Here is a 15956-nt window from a genome sequence, read left to right on the forward strand (position 1 = left end):
ACCGTCAGTAACGGCCTCGAGATTGCGTGTGAAGGGTATTGGGATGCGGACATCCAGATCGGAGCGACCTTGTTGCCAAGACAAGGCTGTCTTGTCACCGCCCCCTGTAAAGGGAACATAGCCCCCATCATCCTGGGGATGAATGTGCTGCAAAGATGCCCATATGAGCTAGTGGCGACTTTGAAGGGTAAATTAACCCAAGCGGCTTCCCCCGGTCATCAGGCCTTTCAACATACTATTCGGCTCCTACAAGGTTACCAAAAGTCCGCTGATTCCCATGTAAAGGTTTCGGGCACTGTCAAGTGGTTTAATGTGCGGAATGGATATGGCTTCATCAACAGAAATGACACCAAAGAAGATGTCTTTGTCCACCAGACAGCAATAAAGCGAAATAACCCACGGAAGTTTCTGCGCAGTGTTGGAGACGGGGAGACTGTGGAATTTGATGTTGTGGACGGAGAGAAGGGTGCCGAGGCAGCAAACGTGACTGGCCCTGGTGGTGTACCAGTAAAAGGAAGCAGATTTGCACCCTACCGACGAAGGTTCCGCAGACGTTTCTACCGGCCAAGAGGAGAGAATGCTGCAGAATCTGGTGGGGAAGTAAGTACAGAGCAAGTGAGCGAGGGAGAGAGAGCAGAAGAAGTGTCCTCTCAGCAGAGACCTGTCCAGCGCAGGCGCCCTCCTCCGTTCTTCTACAAACGCAGCAGAAAGACTACGACTGGGATGCGCAGGCCTATCGGCTGTCAGAAGGAAGCATCGTCCTCAAGAAGAAACATCAAGGGATGACTGGGACGAAGAACCAGATGATAGAAAAGGGACTTTGCCTCAGCTGCCCACCGACCCTTTCGAGCTACTATTAGCAGTATCAGGATTAGAGATCTTTCTCACTGAAACTGTTGTATATAATGTATATAATGTATATTAAAACTGTTGTCATTGAAAATGTTTGCTATTATAAATGTTGTAGATGTGTGATTTGAGTTGATAAAGAACAACCACCTTTATGTCTTAATGCGTGACGACACGCACCTGAAAAAGCGGGGGTGAATGTGGTGCCCCAAAATCTGAGTACCCTGGGGTGTATCTATGTTTTTAATTTGTTAATTGTTAAAAGTGTTTATAAAGATTTTAAAAAAAAAAAAACTTGAGGGAGAAGTGACAGTTGGGAGTGGTTGGTGGTTGCCGGGAGTAACAGGAAATAGGAGTGTGTGGCATAACAACAAGTCCACTAACTTTGGTAATAACTGTGAACTCCCAGAAGGCAGTGGGAGAGGAAAGTTCTAGACTTCTGAGGGAGAGAGATCCCTGTGTCTGCATAGACTGAGAGAGAAAAATAGGAACAGAATGAAAATCGGACAAAGTGAAATATAAGCAGATTAAAAGTGAAGTAAGTGTAAGAAGAGAAGATAAGAAGTGAGCCAGAGAGGTGTGAGTAAAAAGGAAAGTACTGAAAACAAATAAGCAGTATAGAGATCTGTGACATCACACTAAACAGACTGAGCTATGTACTGAGAACAGTGTGAGAGGAGAGAAAATAGAGAGATCTGTGAATACACACAACAGAGACTGTGTAATACAAAAGATCATCAGTTTATTTGGCGTGAAAAAGTAATTTATGGGCCCCAACCACGTGCACCACTTCTACTAAATTCCTGTGCGCAGTTCAGCCCAGGACTGAGTGTAAAATATGGTAACGTTACCAGGGATAATAATGGTGCACCAAATGTTTTAGATGATGTTATTGTTATGTGATTTACCTAAAAATTGATTTATTGTTATTATATGTTAAATGCTATTGTGCTCTATGTTGATCAAATGAATATTTTGTCATTACCATTGAGTTGAAGGGGTCAGTGGCGCGGTGGCTTACCAAAATTATCTTTACCGCATTATTAATAAACCCAAGTTATTTGACCAATCCTTGTCCCTCTCATTGAAGAATTTATCTCCTGACAACCGGATGTCCGAATAAAAAAGAACCTGACTCGTGTCTGGAGGACAAGGTAAGGGAAGGAAGTCCCATCAGTAATCGGCCACCACAAATGGTTAGGAGAGAATATGTGGCTCTTGGACAGACCCAGTCTTTATTGTTAAACTGCAAACTTTCATCTTTAAACACATGAAGAAAAATTACAATAATATATAGTTGGGCTTATAAAATTGATTGTTGCAGCAGTATACACTACCATTTATCAGAAATCAATGACTGTTAATCTGTTTGCCTCTCTCTAGATCTGCTGTTGCTTGGGTAATATATTTCATATGACAAGCTTATCTTTGCCTGGCTCTGTGTCATCCACTGCTCCAGTGCCCTCAGATCAGCCATCGGAAGTGATGTCACCCGTTACATGCAATAACAGCAGCAACACCGCACCAAGTCCAGGCGCTCAGGATTCTGACACGATAAAAGCTGCAGACTTCCTGACATCTGAAAATAAGGAGAATCCATGTGATTTGTCTCTGGCACAAACTGATTTTCAAATAAATATGCTGAAAAGTTGATTGTTAACATTGTCATGTGCAAGCTAATTCTTAGGCATAAATCTGCAAATATATGTTTGTGAATTACTTCCTGGAAATAGTGTGACATGGTTCTCTTAGAAGCTTTTAGATCAATGGGTTTTGTGTATGTTAAGCTACCCAGAGGGGGCTGGTAGATAAGGGTAGCACCTTATACCATTTATGGCAGGACGCAAATGTGAAAGCCTTTGAGGATATCTCTTGCAAGACAATGAAATCTAACACATGTTTGGGAGGCCCCAGACACTTCCCGACTGCAGAGACTGGGTTGTATATTAATGACAGATTGAAGCTGAATAGGGTCAGAGGAAAGGCGGTTGGGCGGGGGGTCCTGTAGCTGGGTTTTAAAACTATAGTGGAACTGTAAGTCTTGGTTCACTCTGAGGGAGTCATTTGATTGAAGAGGTCCCATTTTTTCTGCTTCTCCCAGCACCAGAAACTTGATTCTAAGAGAGGTATCAATTCTGTGTTTTATCCTTTTTATTTTATAAGAAACAATTGCACTATATAAGTATGTCTTTTATTATCTTTTTATCTTAAGCATTATGGATGTATTTTCCATATTAAATTACACTTAATAAGTTCTAGTCTCTGTGTTCTTACGAATTCACGCGACAGTTTGGTCAAGATGCTACATAATTGAAACAAGGAGAACATTGAGGTTTTATGTGAACTCTGATAAAAAGTAAATTGTGTTAGATTAATGTTAGGGAGAACCGAAGGCTTCCTAAATAAGAGTGTCAGCTCTTGTCAGAAAAAACCTTGGTGGTGGTATAATTAGTATCGCAAAGCTAGTGTGTGGCATAGATAGGGAAGGATTTAATAATTTTAGACAGACCAGGTGGTTGTGATTTGGTTAACCCTGTGTCACACCTGCATCACGCAGACTCAGGTGAGTGCTGTTCGTGACAAACATAAACTAGGATTTCTGTGTACTGATAAACTGAAGATTAATTTAATACTCAAACACTACCCGCCGTAGAAAAAAGCCAATAAAGCTCTTCAGAAATGTTGTAAATAGCTCTTTATTCTGTTTGCAAATTGATGAATTAGACTAAACAATGTTGTGCTGTTATCTCATATAGACCATATTAGACATCTATTTATTTAAGCAAAATCACATCAGTGTTAATTGTAAATGTGGCGATTTTATTTTTAACATTCTAATAATAATACTACCTTTCAGTCACTTTGAAAGAAACTTTACAATACATTGCTTGACCTGGGGGTAAATGTATGAACCTCCGGATTCTTCATCTCCGGCGAGTTCAGCGTTTTCAGCACTTAAATTTAAAGCGGCGCTGCCTTGTAAAGGGAAACTTCCCTTTACCCCCTGGGGTGAAGTCAGAGGTAACCTGTTACCTCCACCGAATTCTATGGATTTCTTTCAAACCACATAGCAGGTAATTGTCTGATCATATTGATGTTTTCTACTTAACAATTTGCATAGGTTGAAGTTTCAGCTCTCTACGTTAATTAAAAGCACTTTTAAACAAATGCTTTCATTTGTAAAAGCTACAGATTTTTCAATTAAAATATGAATTCAAAGTCCCCTGCAATATGTTTTAGAATTGTTGGACAGTTTCTGACCCTCCAAATGACCACTTATAAACAGTAAAAACGATCTGCTCCTTAACTAACCACTTTATTTACTAGTGAAAATAAGACCTTCCCTTCTAGCATAACTGATGATAACCTGCACATGCATGGCTGAGCCACAACTCATTAGCAGTTGGCCAAGGAATAGGAAGCCAGTAGTTTTCCATTACTACAGCATTTCTGGCCAGCCAGCACTGCCACCATTACGTCAGTACTACCACTACCTACAGAAAATAATAAGAGCATTAAAGGGGGGCTGTCACAGCATCCTCTCCTTCCCTTCCATGCATGACTTAGTGTCGTGCATGCGCACATCTCATTTGTGTTAAACAGTGCAGGGGTGAGCAGCATGGCTGCCAGAAAGGAATCCAAAGACCCCTCTCCTGTGATGCTCTCCCCATAGAATTGAATAGCTAACGCCATCTTCACATGACGTCAGCCATTGGGGTCTAGCTCTTGAGTATTATAGGAACTGCTGGATTGTATGGTACTTTGCCTAATACGATATCTCCTGAGTTAGGCTTTTCTTAAATTATTATTTACTTAAAAATGCTTAAACCATAGGGAAAAAGCCATTACCACATGGTTAGGGCTTCATATATAGGCCCCTTAGTCCATACTTGCCAACTTGCTGAAATTGGCTTCCGGGAGCGGTGGGCGTGATGGGGGCGGGGCTCCAAAATTTGCGCCATTTTGGCCCCGCCACCGTGACGACGCAAAATGCGTCATTTGACAGAAGGGTGCGGGGCCAAACGCCACGATCCCCGGTGAATCGCAGCGTTTTGGACATAATTCTGCCCACTTCACTAGGAAGTGGGCAGAGTTCTGCCAGATGCGGGAGATTGCAACACTCTCCCGGGAGTCTGTGAGACTCTCGCAAAATGCAGGAGTCTCCCGGACAGTCCGGGAGATTTGGCAAGTATGCCTTAGTTTATATGCAGACTCAGATTATCTTATTCTTAATACTCTGTACACTTATAAAGGCCGAACAGTGTAATACACTTTAAACAAATGTGTGGGCCCACTCTCGACAGTGATACCAGCACTGGCAATCATATTCTATTCAGAGCAGGCCTGAATTCCTCAGGGAAAATGGGGCCACAAAAAAAATACAGGTTCCATTCCCGTAGAAGAAAACAGCCCCATGCTGAAAGCACTAGGGCTCTTCCCAACAACCATAGGGCAGTGGTTGTGAGGTAATAAAGTTGAAATGATTAAATACGTTTTTGTTTTTTGTACTGGTGCACTACAGGTACCAGCAAGTCCTGACATGCCTAAAGTGTTTGGGTATGCTGACACTTATATAACTACAAGTGTCAGAATACCAATGGCTGCCAGAGCATGCTGGCAGTTGTAGTTTATGCATGCCAGTGTGCCCTGACATGCAGGGCCCAATGGGATCTGTAGTGCACATGTAAACAAAATACAGTAAAATAAAAACACACACCCAGTGGTTGAAGTGAAAATGTAGAAGTAGCAGTATGGACAATGTAAGTAAATGGAATTTAATTTTTTTTCAATTAAAGTAGTAGAAGTACACCAACCAGTACACACACTGTAACAAAAGTACTTTATAAAAATAAAAACTCACCCTCGTTCTCTACTTTACTGGTCACCTAAATCCTGGAGGTGATCCTCTTCTTTCTTCCAGCTTGGTAATCCAATGGAAAAAATAAAAAAAAAATGTTGATCACATCAGTGAGAACATGCTCCTAGAGCAGCCGCTCTGCAAAATGGCAAGCTGCTACCTGTTATTATAATGAATACAGTGCAGCTTCCTTTTGATTGGTCAGAGCGTGGAAAGGCCACTCTGTATTGGTTAGTAGTGGTGAGACCCAGTGCCGGATTTACATATGGGCTGAGCAGGCTGCACAATCTAGGTGAGTCTCAGCCTCCTGCAATTTAAAAAAAAATATTTACGATTAATTTTATTTAATTTGTAACAATAAAAATCAGGGGAGCAACTAGGTCAACATAATGTGTAAATAGAAATCCAAAATTCAGGAATACATTGATGGGAGAGCCAAACGAACTTGCTCTTAAATCCTTGATTTTACTATCTAGGCCCAGTTGCTTAATAACATTAAACATGTGACGTGTTATTATTAAACATGTGATCTATGACTGTATGACAGTTACACAAGTATGCACTTACTGTTTAGTAAAGCTATTCAGAATGAAATGATAAGTCAGTTATGAATCAACTCAAGTGTTCAGATTACTAACATAATAGTGTGCTTTTTGAGAACAAGTGAGGATTCTTTATATCATTGTGAATCACAATCACATTTAATTTTAACTTTTATAAAAATAATAATAAGTAAGCGATATAAAAAAGTGGTGCTGGTAAACGAAAGCGTCAAAAAGATATGTATTTGTACAGCAGGCAGAAACAACTCTACATAAGCTGTCAGATACAGAAATTCGTATTTACAACATACTTGCCAACTGTCCCGGAATGTCTGGGAGACTCCCGCATTTCGCGTGTCTCCCGTACTCCCGGGAGAGTGTGGCAATCTTCCTGATTTGCCCACTTCCTAGTGAAGTGGGCAGCTTTGCCCGGTCATTTACCATTAAATTTAAATACAATAGGCACCTGTCACATTAAAGCTGTGCTTTTTCTGTACTGTAAACATACAATTGCATCTTCCTATGTGTGCTAGGTAGGTGTATTGTATTTTGTGCTGTGTATTTCAACTCTTGTGCTGAATTGTAAACCATAAATGACCCCCGTCCCTGTTTTTACTTTAATGATTTTAGATCCAGCATACAATCTTAGAAAACAAGCATTAGTTCAAAATATTCAGTGTATAAAAGCATGTATGTGCTTACACAGACTCAGACTAAGAATAGGATAAAATGTAATACCAGCCCATTCTCCACGGAATGTAAGCTGTGCCCAACACACTGTTATCTGTGCAGACACCTTGCCTGTCCTGTACAACTTCTCACAGACTTAGCTGTTCCCTGTGACCAATCATCCACAGCGTTCTGCAGTGTGCAGGGAAAGAGGAGGAAACAAGGTGTCTGGTAACTCCCACCTTGCAGATCCTGATATTCCCTGGCGGTGCAGGCAAAGATTATGTCATACTTGCCAACTCTCCCTTAATGTCAGGGAGACTCCCTGAAATAAGGGTGGTCTCCCTCACTTCCTGAAGAGTCTGCCATTCTCCCTGATGCTGAGCCAGTACAAGACGTGATTGGCTTCGCCATCTGTGGCATGATGACACAGTTCAGAAATTGTGTCCTATGTCCATGTATTGATGCCTATGGAGGTGGCCATTTTTATGGAGACCAAAATTTAGTCAAAGACTGACGGGGAAGACAACATGACTTCAGTAATGGAGACAGAAATGTAAAAGACACTTCAGTCTCTAGAGATTCATTATCTGCTTTTTTTTTTACCGCTGAGTTGCCCTACTCTCCCAGAATGTCCGTGAGACTCCCGCATTTCTGGGAGACCTCCCAGGAGAGCAGGGAAACCTCCCGGTTTTCGCCCCTGCAATAGATAAGTGGTGGGGGTGGGGCTTAATGACGCAAATATCGCTGTAATTAGCCAAAATTGTGACCGCTTAGGGGCGGGGCCAAAATGATGTGATTCATCAAGCCCCACCCCCACATGCCCACCTCTCCCGGGATCTCCCTGAAGCCAACGAGGAAAAGTTGGCAAGTATGGATTATGTGTGACAGTGTTTGTTTTTCTCCCCCTCTCTCTTCGGTTTTGATTTTCTGACCTCCCTGCTCAAACACTGATATGAGAGTCTGCAGTGCTTTGGACAGTGGGGAAACAGCAGGCTTCTCCATACACTGACAGCCCATGCTGAATACGTATAGGGCGGTGAGAAGCAGGAAGGGGAGGGACTAAAGCAGAAAGGAGTCTAATGCTGAGACTAGCCACTAGTGAGACAGAGTCAGCCCTGATAAGCTCGGTCCACTCAGTGCATTACTTAAGAAAAATAAACAATGTGTTTTAAAATGCCTTAAGTGGTCCCTTAACCTGTCGGCCTCCCGGGAAAACTCCCGGTGAAGCCAATGGCCAATCCGCCCCTGGACAGGACCTACAGCCAAAAAATTAACATAAGGTGGTGAAGGGACATGCCATGAGATAGTTACACCAAAATAAGCAGTTCAAGCTCATTACCTTCTTAAAGACTTGGAAAACAAGGAAAATTATCTCAGTGAAATCCCTAGCAATGCAGACAGAAAAATATCAACTGATTTCAGAGACAATAATGATAAGTTTCTCGACCACATTGAATAATGAGGAAATATCATTCTGGATTGAGAAAGGTCTGTCGGATTGGCAGCACTGGGATGGACCTTTAACCAATTTGAAATGAACATACAAAAAACAAGCCCCAGTTCTGCTCAAAGAATTTATTCAATCCCCCCAAAGTAAAGAAACCTACCCTCAAAAATGGCTAGTGTATTCTCCCACAAAATAAAAAGTCTACTGTTTTGTGTGCAATCTTTTCTCTAACCAAACTATCTCAACTACAGCTTTAGCTTCTACTGGATTTGATGATTGGCATCACGCTTATCCTGTTCAAACCCACGGAAACTCTAAAAATCATATAAACTCTAAGATAACATACTTAACACGAAAGCGTGGTCAAACACTCACATCAAAACTCAAAAAGCAACTCAAACCAGAGCAGGATTACTGGGGGCAAGTTATTGCAGTGATTTCCCATTTGGCAGAACGTGGCTTAACATTTAGGGGAGTTGATGTTGATGAAATATTTGGTCCACCAACCAAAGGTAACTTTCTTGGATTGTTTGAATTAATTGCAAATTTGATCCCTTCCTGTGAGCTCACATAAATCAGTGTGGAGGTAAAAGCTATGGTCAGCCATCGTACTTATCCAAAACCATATGTGAAGAGGTTATCTCTTCTAGTTGATAGCTAATATAATTTGAGAAGCAAGACTGAGCAACATCAAACAGGCAGGTTATTTTAGTATATCAGGCGATTAAACCTTTAATGTTTCCCATTGATCAACTTACTGTCATTGTTAGATATGTTTCTCCAAGTGATGGATTACCAGTTGAACTCTTTCTGAGTTATTTTGAAGGGAAAGATCACAGCAGTTAACAAATGGCTGAGCTGCTACTGAACTACTTCAGTGAACTTGAAATTTCAGTAAATGTAGAGGACAATCATATGGACAATGCAGCCAATGCGCAGTTAACTTGTGCCAAGATGCAGTGATTTTTGTTGGCACAATAAATGAGATTTATTGTTTTTTCTCAGCTTCTAAAAAAAGATGGGCACTGCTAAAAAAAATGTCTTGCCCCCTAAGTCAAAAGTTCGTAAACATTTTTCAGACACAATATGGGAAGCTCATGTCAAAGCTACTACAGCTATTTGAAACTGAAAAAGTAGATACTAGACAACTGGCTGAAAGTCTTCTGCAGTAAATGAAAGAATTTTAATTCATTTTCATGTTTCACTTTTCAACACATTTGCTAGACCAATTTCATAAAGTTGGCAAGACACTCCAAAGTTCACAAATTTCATTAAATACATGTGCAAATATTTACAGCTCACTATTGCTGTTCATACCAAACACTTGGGCTAATTTTGATGCAATTGAACAGTAAGCAAAAATTACACTACCAGATGTAGAGTACAAAACTGTCAAAAGAAGGCAGAGATTACGAAAAATGCGAAACAATGATGGGGCAGCATCCAAAGCCTTAGACAAACTTTTTCCAAGAGACAAGATTAAGGTAAATTCATTTATCCCTGTCATAGATGCTCTTGAAGCCAACCTAGACAGAAGAGCAACAGTATATAGGAGTATAGCTGGAATTTTTTCATCATGTGCCTTCTAAATTCTAACCGTATCATATCATCACTGCTTGATACAACTTTGCAAACAATGTATGAAAATCGGTTGTCGAATGTAATTGAACTAAACAGGTTGCTTTGCATTGCACACAGCCGACAAATATTTGCCACCCATTACATTTTGTTCTTTAATCCTAAATAAATTGGCTGAGGATGCATCAGTGCTGCTTTTCTTGGCTTCATTATCACTAGCATTGCTTCTTTTTTGTATAATATACATAGCGATATATACGTTTTCCTTTTTTGCTGTGTCAGTTGTAGGCTTATTGCTTGTTGCTAAATTTTCATCCTCATTTGACCACCTTTGCGCATGGGGAGAGAGTAAAAAGTTATTATCCCTCTGAAGATGTCCATTATATCACTACTGTCTCATTATATTCTTTCTCAAGCTGCAGCAAATAGTCACTGGCTCTTAATTGTAATTTCAGATGTACTTGTTTTTACCATAGCTAGGACCTGACATATAGGGGCATATTCAATTGTTGGCGTTTTCCGCTGCGGAAAAAGAATTACCATTATTACGGTAATACTAAGCTGGATTTCAGCTCGCAGCTCCCTGAGCCACGAGCTGAAATCCAGCGGGAAATGTACCGTAATAACGGTATTTACGCGCACTATTACCGTAATGATGGTAATAGTGCGTGCACCGCATTACTTTAGGCAGTAACGCCATCAATTGAATATGCCCCATCGTACTCAAAGATGTCACTAAATAAAGATCTGTGTCATGATTTAATAAAGGGGATGATAAAGAGTCACAAGTTTAATTATTTTCTCAACTGCCAATATGCACTAGCCGGCCCTAAATTTCATGTGTTTAAATTATATCTACAACACCACCGCTTTGTCTTAAGTGAGCTTTTCACATTTTTTGAAGGGTACTTTTCTTATAGAAAGTCGTCATTCTCTATAATGTAATTGACAGTTAATACAATAAATTTGATATTGTGGTCTGTCAAACTGAAGGCTCTGAAGAAAAGGGTGAGGTGATAACTTGCTTTTCAGAGAAGAAGTCATCTAGATTCAGGTACTTAGTGCAGGTAAGAAGCTGTGTGGATGTCCTGGTGTGTATTTCTGCTCCAGTCAACAGATACAAGCCCTTCTGAATGTCTGCTTGCTTATTGACCTTTTCATGAATTCTCATTACAGCTACTCAAGGAGCAAATAGCATAATACTCTTATGCTTTAATATTTTAAATCCAATTGTACTACTTCAAAACAGAAGAAAAATATTCTCCATTGATTTAAGATTCAAATACAGAGCTAAAAAAGGGCTTTGTAATACAATCACTATGATGCTCTTTATATTGTAATGGCCAATCAGTGGTTTAATCTCATTGACTTTTTTATTCATTCTCATTGCAACTCTTATATACAGAGTCAAAGACCCCTTCTGATTGATAGTTCACTTATTGAGCCTTTTTTCAAGAGGCAATTAGTCTAATAGAGGTATAAACAAGTGACAAGGATAACAGGTACACCTTCAAGGATAATTGTGATATATTTTTCATCTTCAACTACAACAACAGCTCCTCAAAACATGGAGGAGGTAACTATGGAGGAAGAAGTAGTGGGAGAAGACAAGATCAAAGGAGGGAGCGTCATGGTGGGTGGGAGGCCAGGGGGGGAGGCGAGTGTATGGTGAAGAGGCAGCAGTACTAAAAGGGGTGTTAGTTGGGATTTTGAGATCTAGTAAACATGGGCTTTGGGGAAGTTTTTATTTTATTAGCAGAACCTACAAGGATTAACAGAGCCTACATGGATTAGTACCCAAAGGAACTGGCTGAAGAACAAGCTGCAAAGATAACGGGTACAAACTTCAAGGATAATTGATACATTTTCTAGGACCGGTGATACAGGGGCTTTTTAGTGAAGATGTTCAAAGATTTATAAAAGGAAAAAATTAGAATAGTTGTCGTACAATCAACAAGTTTCAAAACAACAGGAGGATCAAGATGCGAATGAAGTTAAAACGAAAAGTAAATTGTCATTCACAGCATTGTAACTATGATAAGTTTTACAGAGATAGTATTTGTTATTTGTATTGTGAATCTATTGAATAAAGTCAATATAAAGTATAATATTGAGTCCATTGTGTTTTTCTTTAGACATTAAAGGGTATCATACAGACCAATTACTATTGGGCAGTTCTTGGTGCATTTAAGCGTCATGTCTTGAGGCACAGGGAGACCAGGATGGGGGAAGGGTATTTATAAATGAGAGGATCCTGTAAGAATATTTGTGTTTCATGCAAAACTGTCTGATAAATGCACCTCTGTATTTGTTCTTTTAATGGAACCAATAATGTATTGATATAACTTTTCCAGGATTTGACAAATTTCTGGGTATATTTTTCTTTTTGAAGAGATGCCTCCAGCCATTCAATTCTCATAAAGAAGAGAGATTAAGAGATCAAGGGCTAGATTTACTAAGCTGCGGGTTTGAAAAAGTGGAGATGTTGCCTATAGCAACCAATCAGATTCTAGCTGTCATTTTGTAGAATGTACTAAATAAATGAAAGCTAGAATCTGATTGGTTGCTATAGGCAACATCCCCACTTTTTCAAACCCGCAGCTTAGTAAATCTAGCCCTAAGTGTGGGGTGTTCTGGATCCACATGTGGAGATATTCGTTCCACCAACAGGAAGTTCAAAATGTTGAACTTCCTGTTGGTGGAATACATATGCGTTCCACTGCGGGAGTTAAGGTCAGAAGTATCTCCCTCCCTCCCTCTCCCCTAATACTAATACTAATATATATATATATATACACACACACACACATACATATAATCACTTTTTTTTTTACATAAAATATATATTATATATAAGGGTCCCCCTTAACTTACCTTTCAATCGCCTAAGTCTGACCCCCTTCATGGAAGAGAGGACCAAGGAGGGAGCTGGATCGTGACCACAAAAGGTAATTTTTTTGTTTGTTTGTTTTTTTCTACAGGATTTCTTTTTTCCATTGCCTTGGGCCCCCTTTCCCCCTGGGCCCCCAGGCACCTGCCCATCGTGCCCAGTCGGAAAGATGGCCCTGGTTCATGGGGGGGGGGAGGGTCATCGGGCGGGGTCATGGGGGGTGCGGGTCATCGGGGGGGGGGGGCCCTGCCTGCTTCATTGTACTGGGCCCCACTATTTCTGATGGCGGCCCTGTCAGGAAAGACTGCACGCAGATGCAAAGCTTCATTTGAGATATTATGTATTCTCATTAGTACAATCTTACACATAGTATAAAACAGTTTTAGTTCAGCATTCATATAATGTATATCACTGCTATATCCTAGTATTCCAATACGATATCACTACTCCCATATCTTGCTTAATAGAATATTACTGCTGCCAGTATACAACTAAAATTGTTAATACACACAGACCTTCCAACTCCTATTATTATGCTACATGCAAATGCTATATTATGCTATATGCATCATCACAAACACCATATTTCTGTATATTCCTATATATACACCACAAACTACTTCATATCATATCCTCGTATATTTTTATATATGCAACACAATCTACTTCATATCATACCATAATCTATATGGAATTCGTGAGTCTCCTAGATATTCTCTGAGAATTGGCAAATATCTATTTACATTGTAGCCAATAGAACAAAGATTTAATGACAGTGCTAAATGGACCGAAATACCACTGTTTGTAAATCCCAATGAATAAAAATACATATATAGAAAATATATATAATTTAATAATATAAAATTTAAATCAAGCTAAATGTTTCTGTTAATGGCAGAATAACAAGTGAGAAGCAACCCAGAGATGACTTTGTTACAAGATTTGTAAAATTTATTATGACATAATCGATAATCTACAATAAAAGGTTTAAAAGTATAAACTAACAATAAACAATTAATAGCAGTATAAATCGAAAACAATCCTTAGGAACTTACAAGTCCCAATATGATTCCAAGATTTCTTCTGATATAATAACTGAGGGAAGGAATAAGCTCGAGGGAAATTAAAAGCTGAGGTTTTTTGTACATAACTAGTTTGGACCTTACTAAGAGTTAACAAAACAAGGAAAGGTTTGGGTACACCCAATGTGGATGTCATTAGGGCAAGGCTTAATGGAAAGGCTATAAAGTTCAGCGGAGGAGTGAACTTGGTATATAACAACAGGCACAGTGCACTGAATGTGCATGTAGAGTTACAGGGCACTGTAAAATATGTCTGTATAGCTTGAGGCATAGTACATACCTCCCAACTGTCCAGATTTTAGCGCTCCATCCCACTCCCCCCCCCTTGGATGTTTGTCCCGTGGGTGGGAACGTTGGGCGGTATCTTCCACAGACAGCTACTCTACATAGCAGAATAGGTAGCATATAGCTGCTACTAGTGCATGCTGCAGTCATTGGAGGGGAAGGGAGGTTTCCAGGGGCAGATTGAGAACGTAAAGTGGTCTCATGTACAGGGGCGCACGCAGGATTGTCAGGGGGGGTGACCCAAAAAAAACACGAGAGAGCTGCTGCGCAGCTCCTTTTCGTCAGCGCTGTTCTATACAGCAGCCGCGGCGCTGTCAAAGAAGCATCCGCGGCGGTGCTGTTTACAATACAGCACCGCCGCGGACGCTTCTTTGACAGCGCCGCGGCTGCTGTATAGGACAGTGCCGCTATGGTGGCCTCTTAGTTAGCGCAGGGGGGGGGGGTTATGGAGACTCAGAAACCCCCCCTGCGTGCGCCACTGATGTAGGCAGGTCCAAATAAATGGTGGGCGGGTTAAATATAAAAGTAAGCGGAGTTAGCTCACAATTAGCCCTAGCCACATCAGTTTTAGGCGAGGCAAATGTAAAACGCAATAGTAGGCAGAGTCCGACTGTCATAGTTGGTGAAGCTAACACACAAGTGGGTAAAACATTTCACTGGTAGGAAGAGCAAACATAAGAAGGCAGAGTCAGCACACCAGTGGGTGGAGTACACACATTGGTTATGCGAGTGGAGCATCTTAATCCAGTAGCAGGAGTACTCAGGATTAGCATTAATATAATAGTAGTTAGGTCTCCCACCAGTTCAAACATCTTCCTAACAGTATAAATAAATCTGAATCTGTGTAATCTGGTTAGAATCCATCTATTCTCATTTTGCCCAAGAAGTCCTTTTATATATTTTTGAAATATTGTTGTTTGTAAATAACTTTTTAATTAAAGAGAGATATTTTTCAAATGGTATCACACTAGATATTGTTTTATTTTTTATGTTTTCCACACACATACTGATATGGATGGATCACTATATAATGTGTTTACAATGCTGTCATTGATATGGAAAGCTTGTGAGTACAATCACAAGAGGGTGTGGTGAATGCAGAAGATATCCCAATATTGGAAGAAATATATTCACGATTATATACAAGGTGCTCATTGGTTTTTTTTTCAGTAAGTGTATTCCCTAAGGGGATATTGTAATGGATAAGCTGGATCTGATATTAATCTTGATTGGCACTGGCTTACCTGAGGCACGGACTCCCCGGTGTTCACCAAGAACTGCCGCAAGGTGGGATCGGCTTAGCTGCCGGGAATAGGTCGCGGCCCTCTGGTTTGCCTCAAGATGTAGTATAGTGGAAGAGGAAGCAAGTGGAGAACGCAGTCAGACAGCCTGGACCGGTACACTATGGAGCAACGCAGTACAGTATCAGCGGGCAAAATCAGCGTGGGGGATATCCAGGTTCGGTACACAGGCTGGCAGCAGAGGTACAAGACAGGAGGCAATAGCAGAGTCAACAAGCCGGGTCAGGAGCACCAGATAACATGAGAATGGTCATCAAGCCGAGTCGGTACACAGGGGCAGGAGAAGAAGAATAGTCACACAGGCAATACTGGAACACATGAAAGAGTAAGGAGCTGGAGAGCACAGAGATCGTCGTAGAGAACTGGAGCCAGGAAGCACATACGTTGCTCTGACACTCACCGAGTGTCAAAGTGGAGAGATAAGTTCAAATTCCCCGCCCCGAGTTGCGGTC

The 15956-nt window shown here is 40.7% G+C and overlaps 1 protein-coding gene across 1 annotated transcript in view; it reads left to right on the forward strand.

Annotated features, from left to right (window-relative positions):
* SAMD7 (sterile alpha motif domain containing 7) overlaps positions 1-2509 on the forward strand; it is a 59417-nt gene extending 56908 nt beyond the window's left edge. The window contains exon 11 of the mRNA XM_075202098.1: positions 2233-2509. Coding sequence (XP_075058199.1) covers positions 2233-2502 — 270 coding nt within the window. The 3' untranslated portion in view covers positions 2503-2509. The remainder of the gene's footprint in view (positions 1-2232) is intronic.
* The last annotated feature ends 13447 nt before the right edge of the window (positions 2510-15956 follow it).

Source organism: Mixophyes fleayi, chromosome 3 (genome assembly GCF_038048845.1).
Source record: "Mixophyes fleayi isolate aMixFle1 chromosome 3, aMixFle1.hap1, whole genome shotgun sequence".
Taxonomy (NCBI): Eukaryota; Metazoa; Chordata; class Amphibia; order Anura; family Limnodynastidae; genus Mixophyes; species Mixophyes fleayi.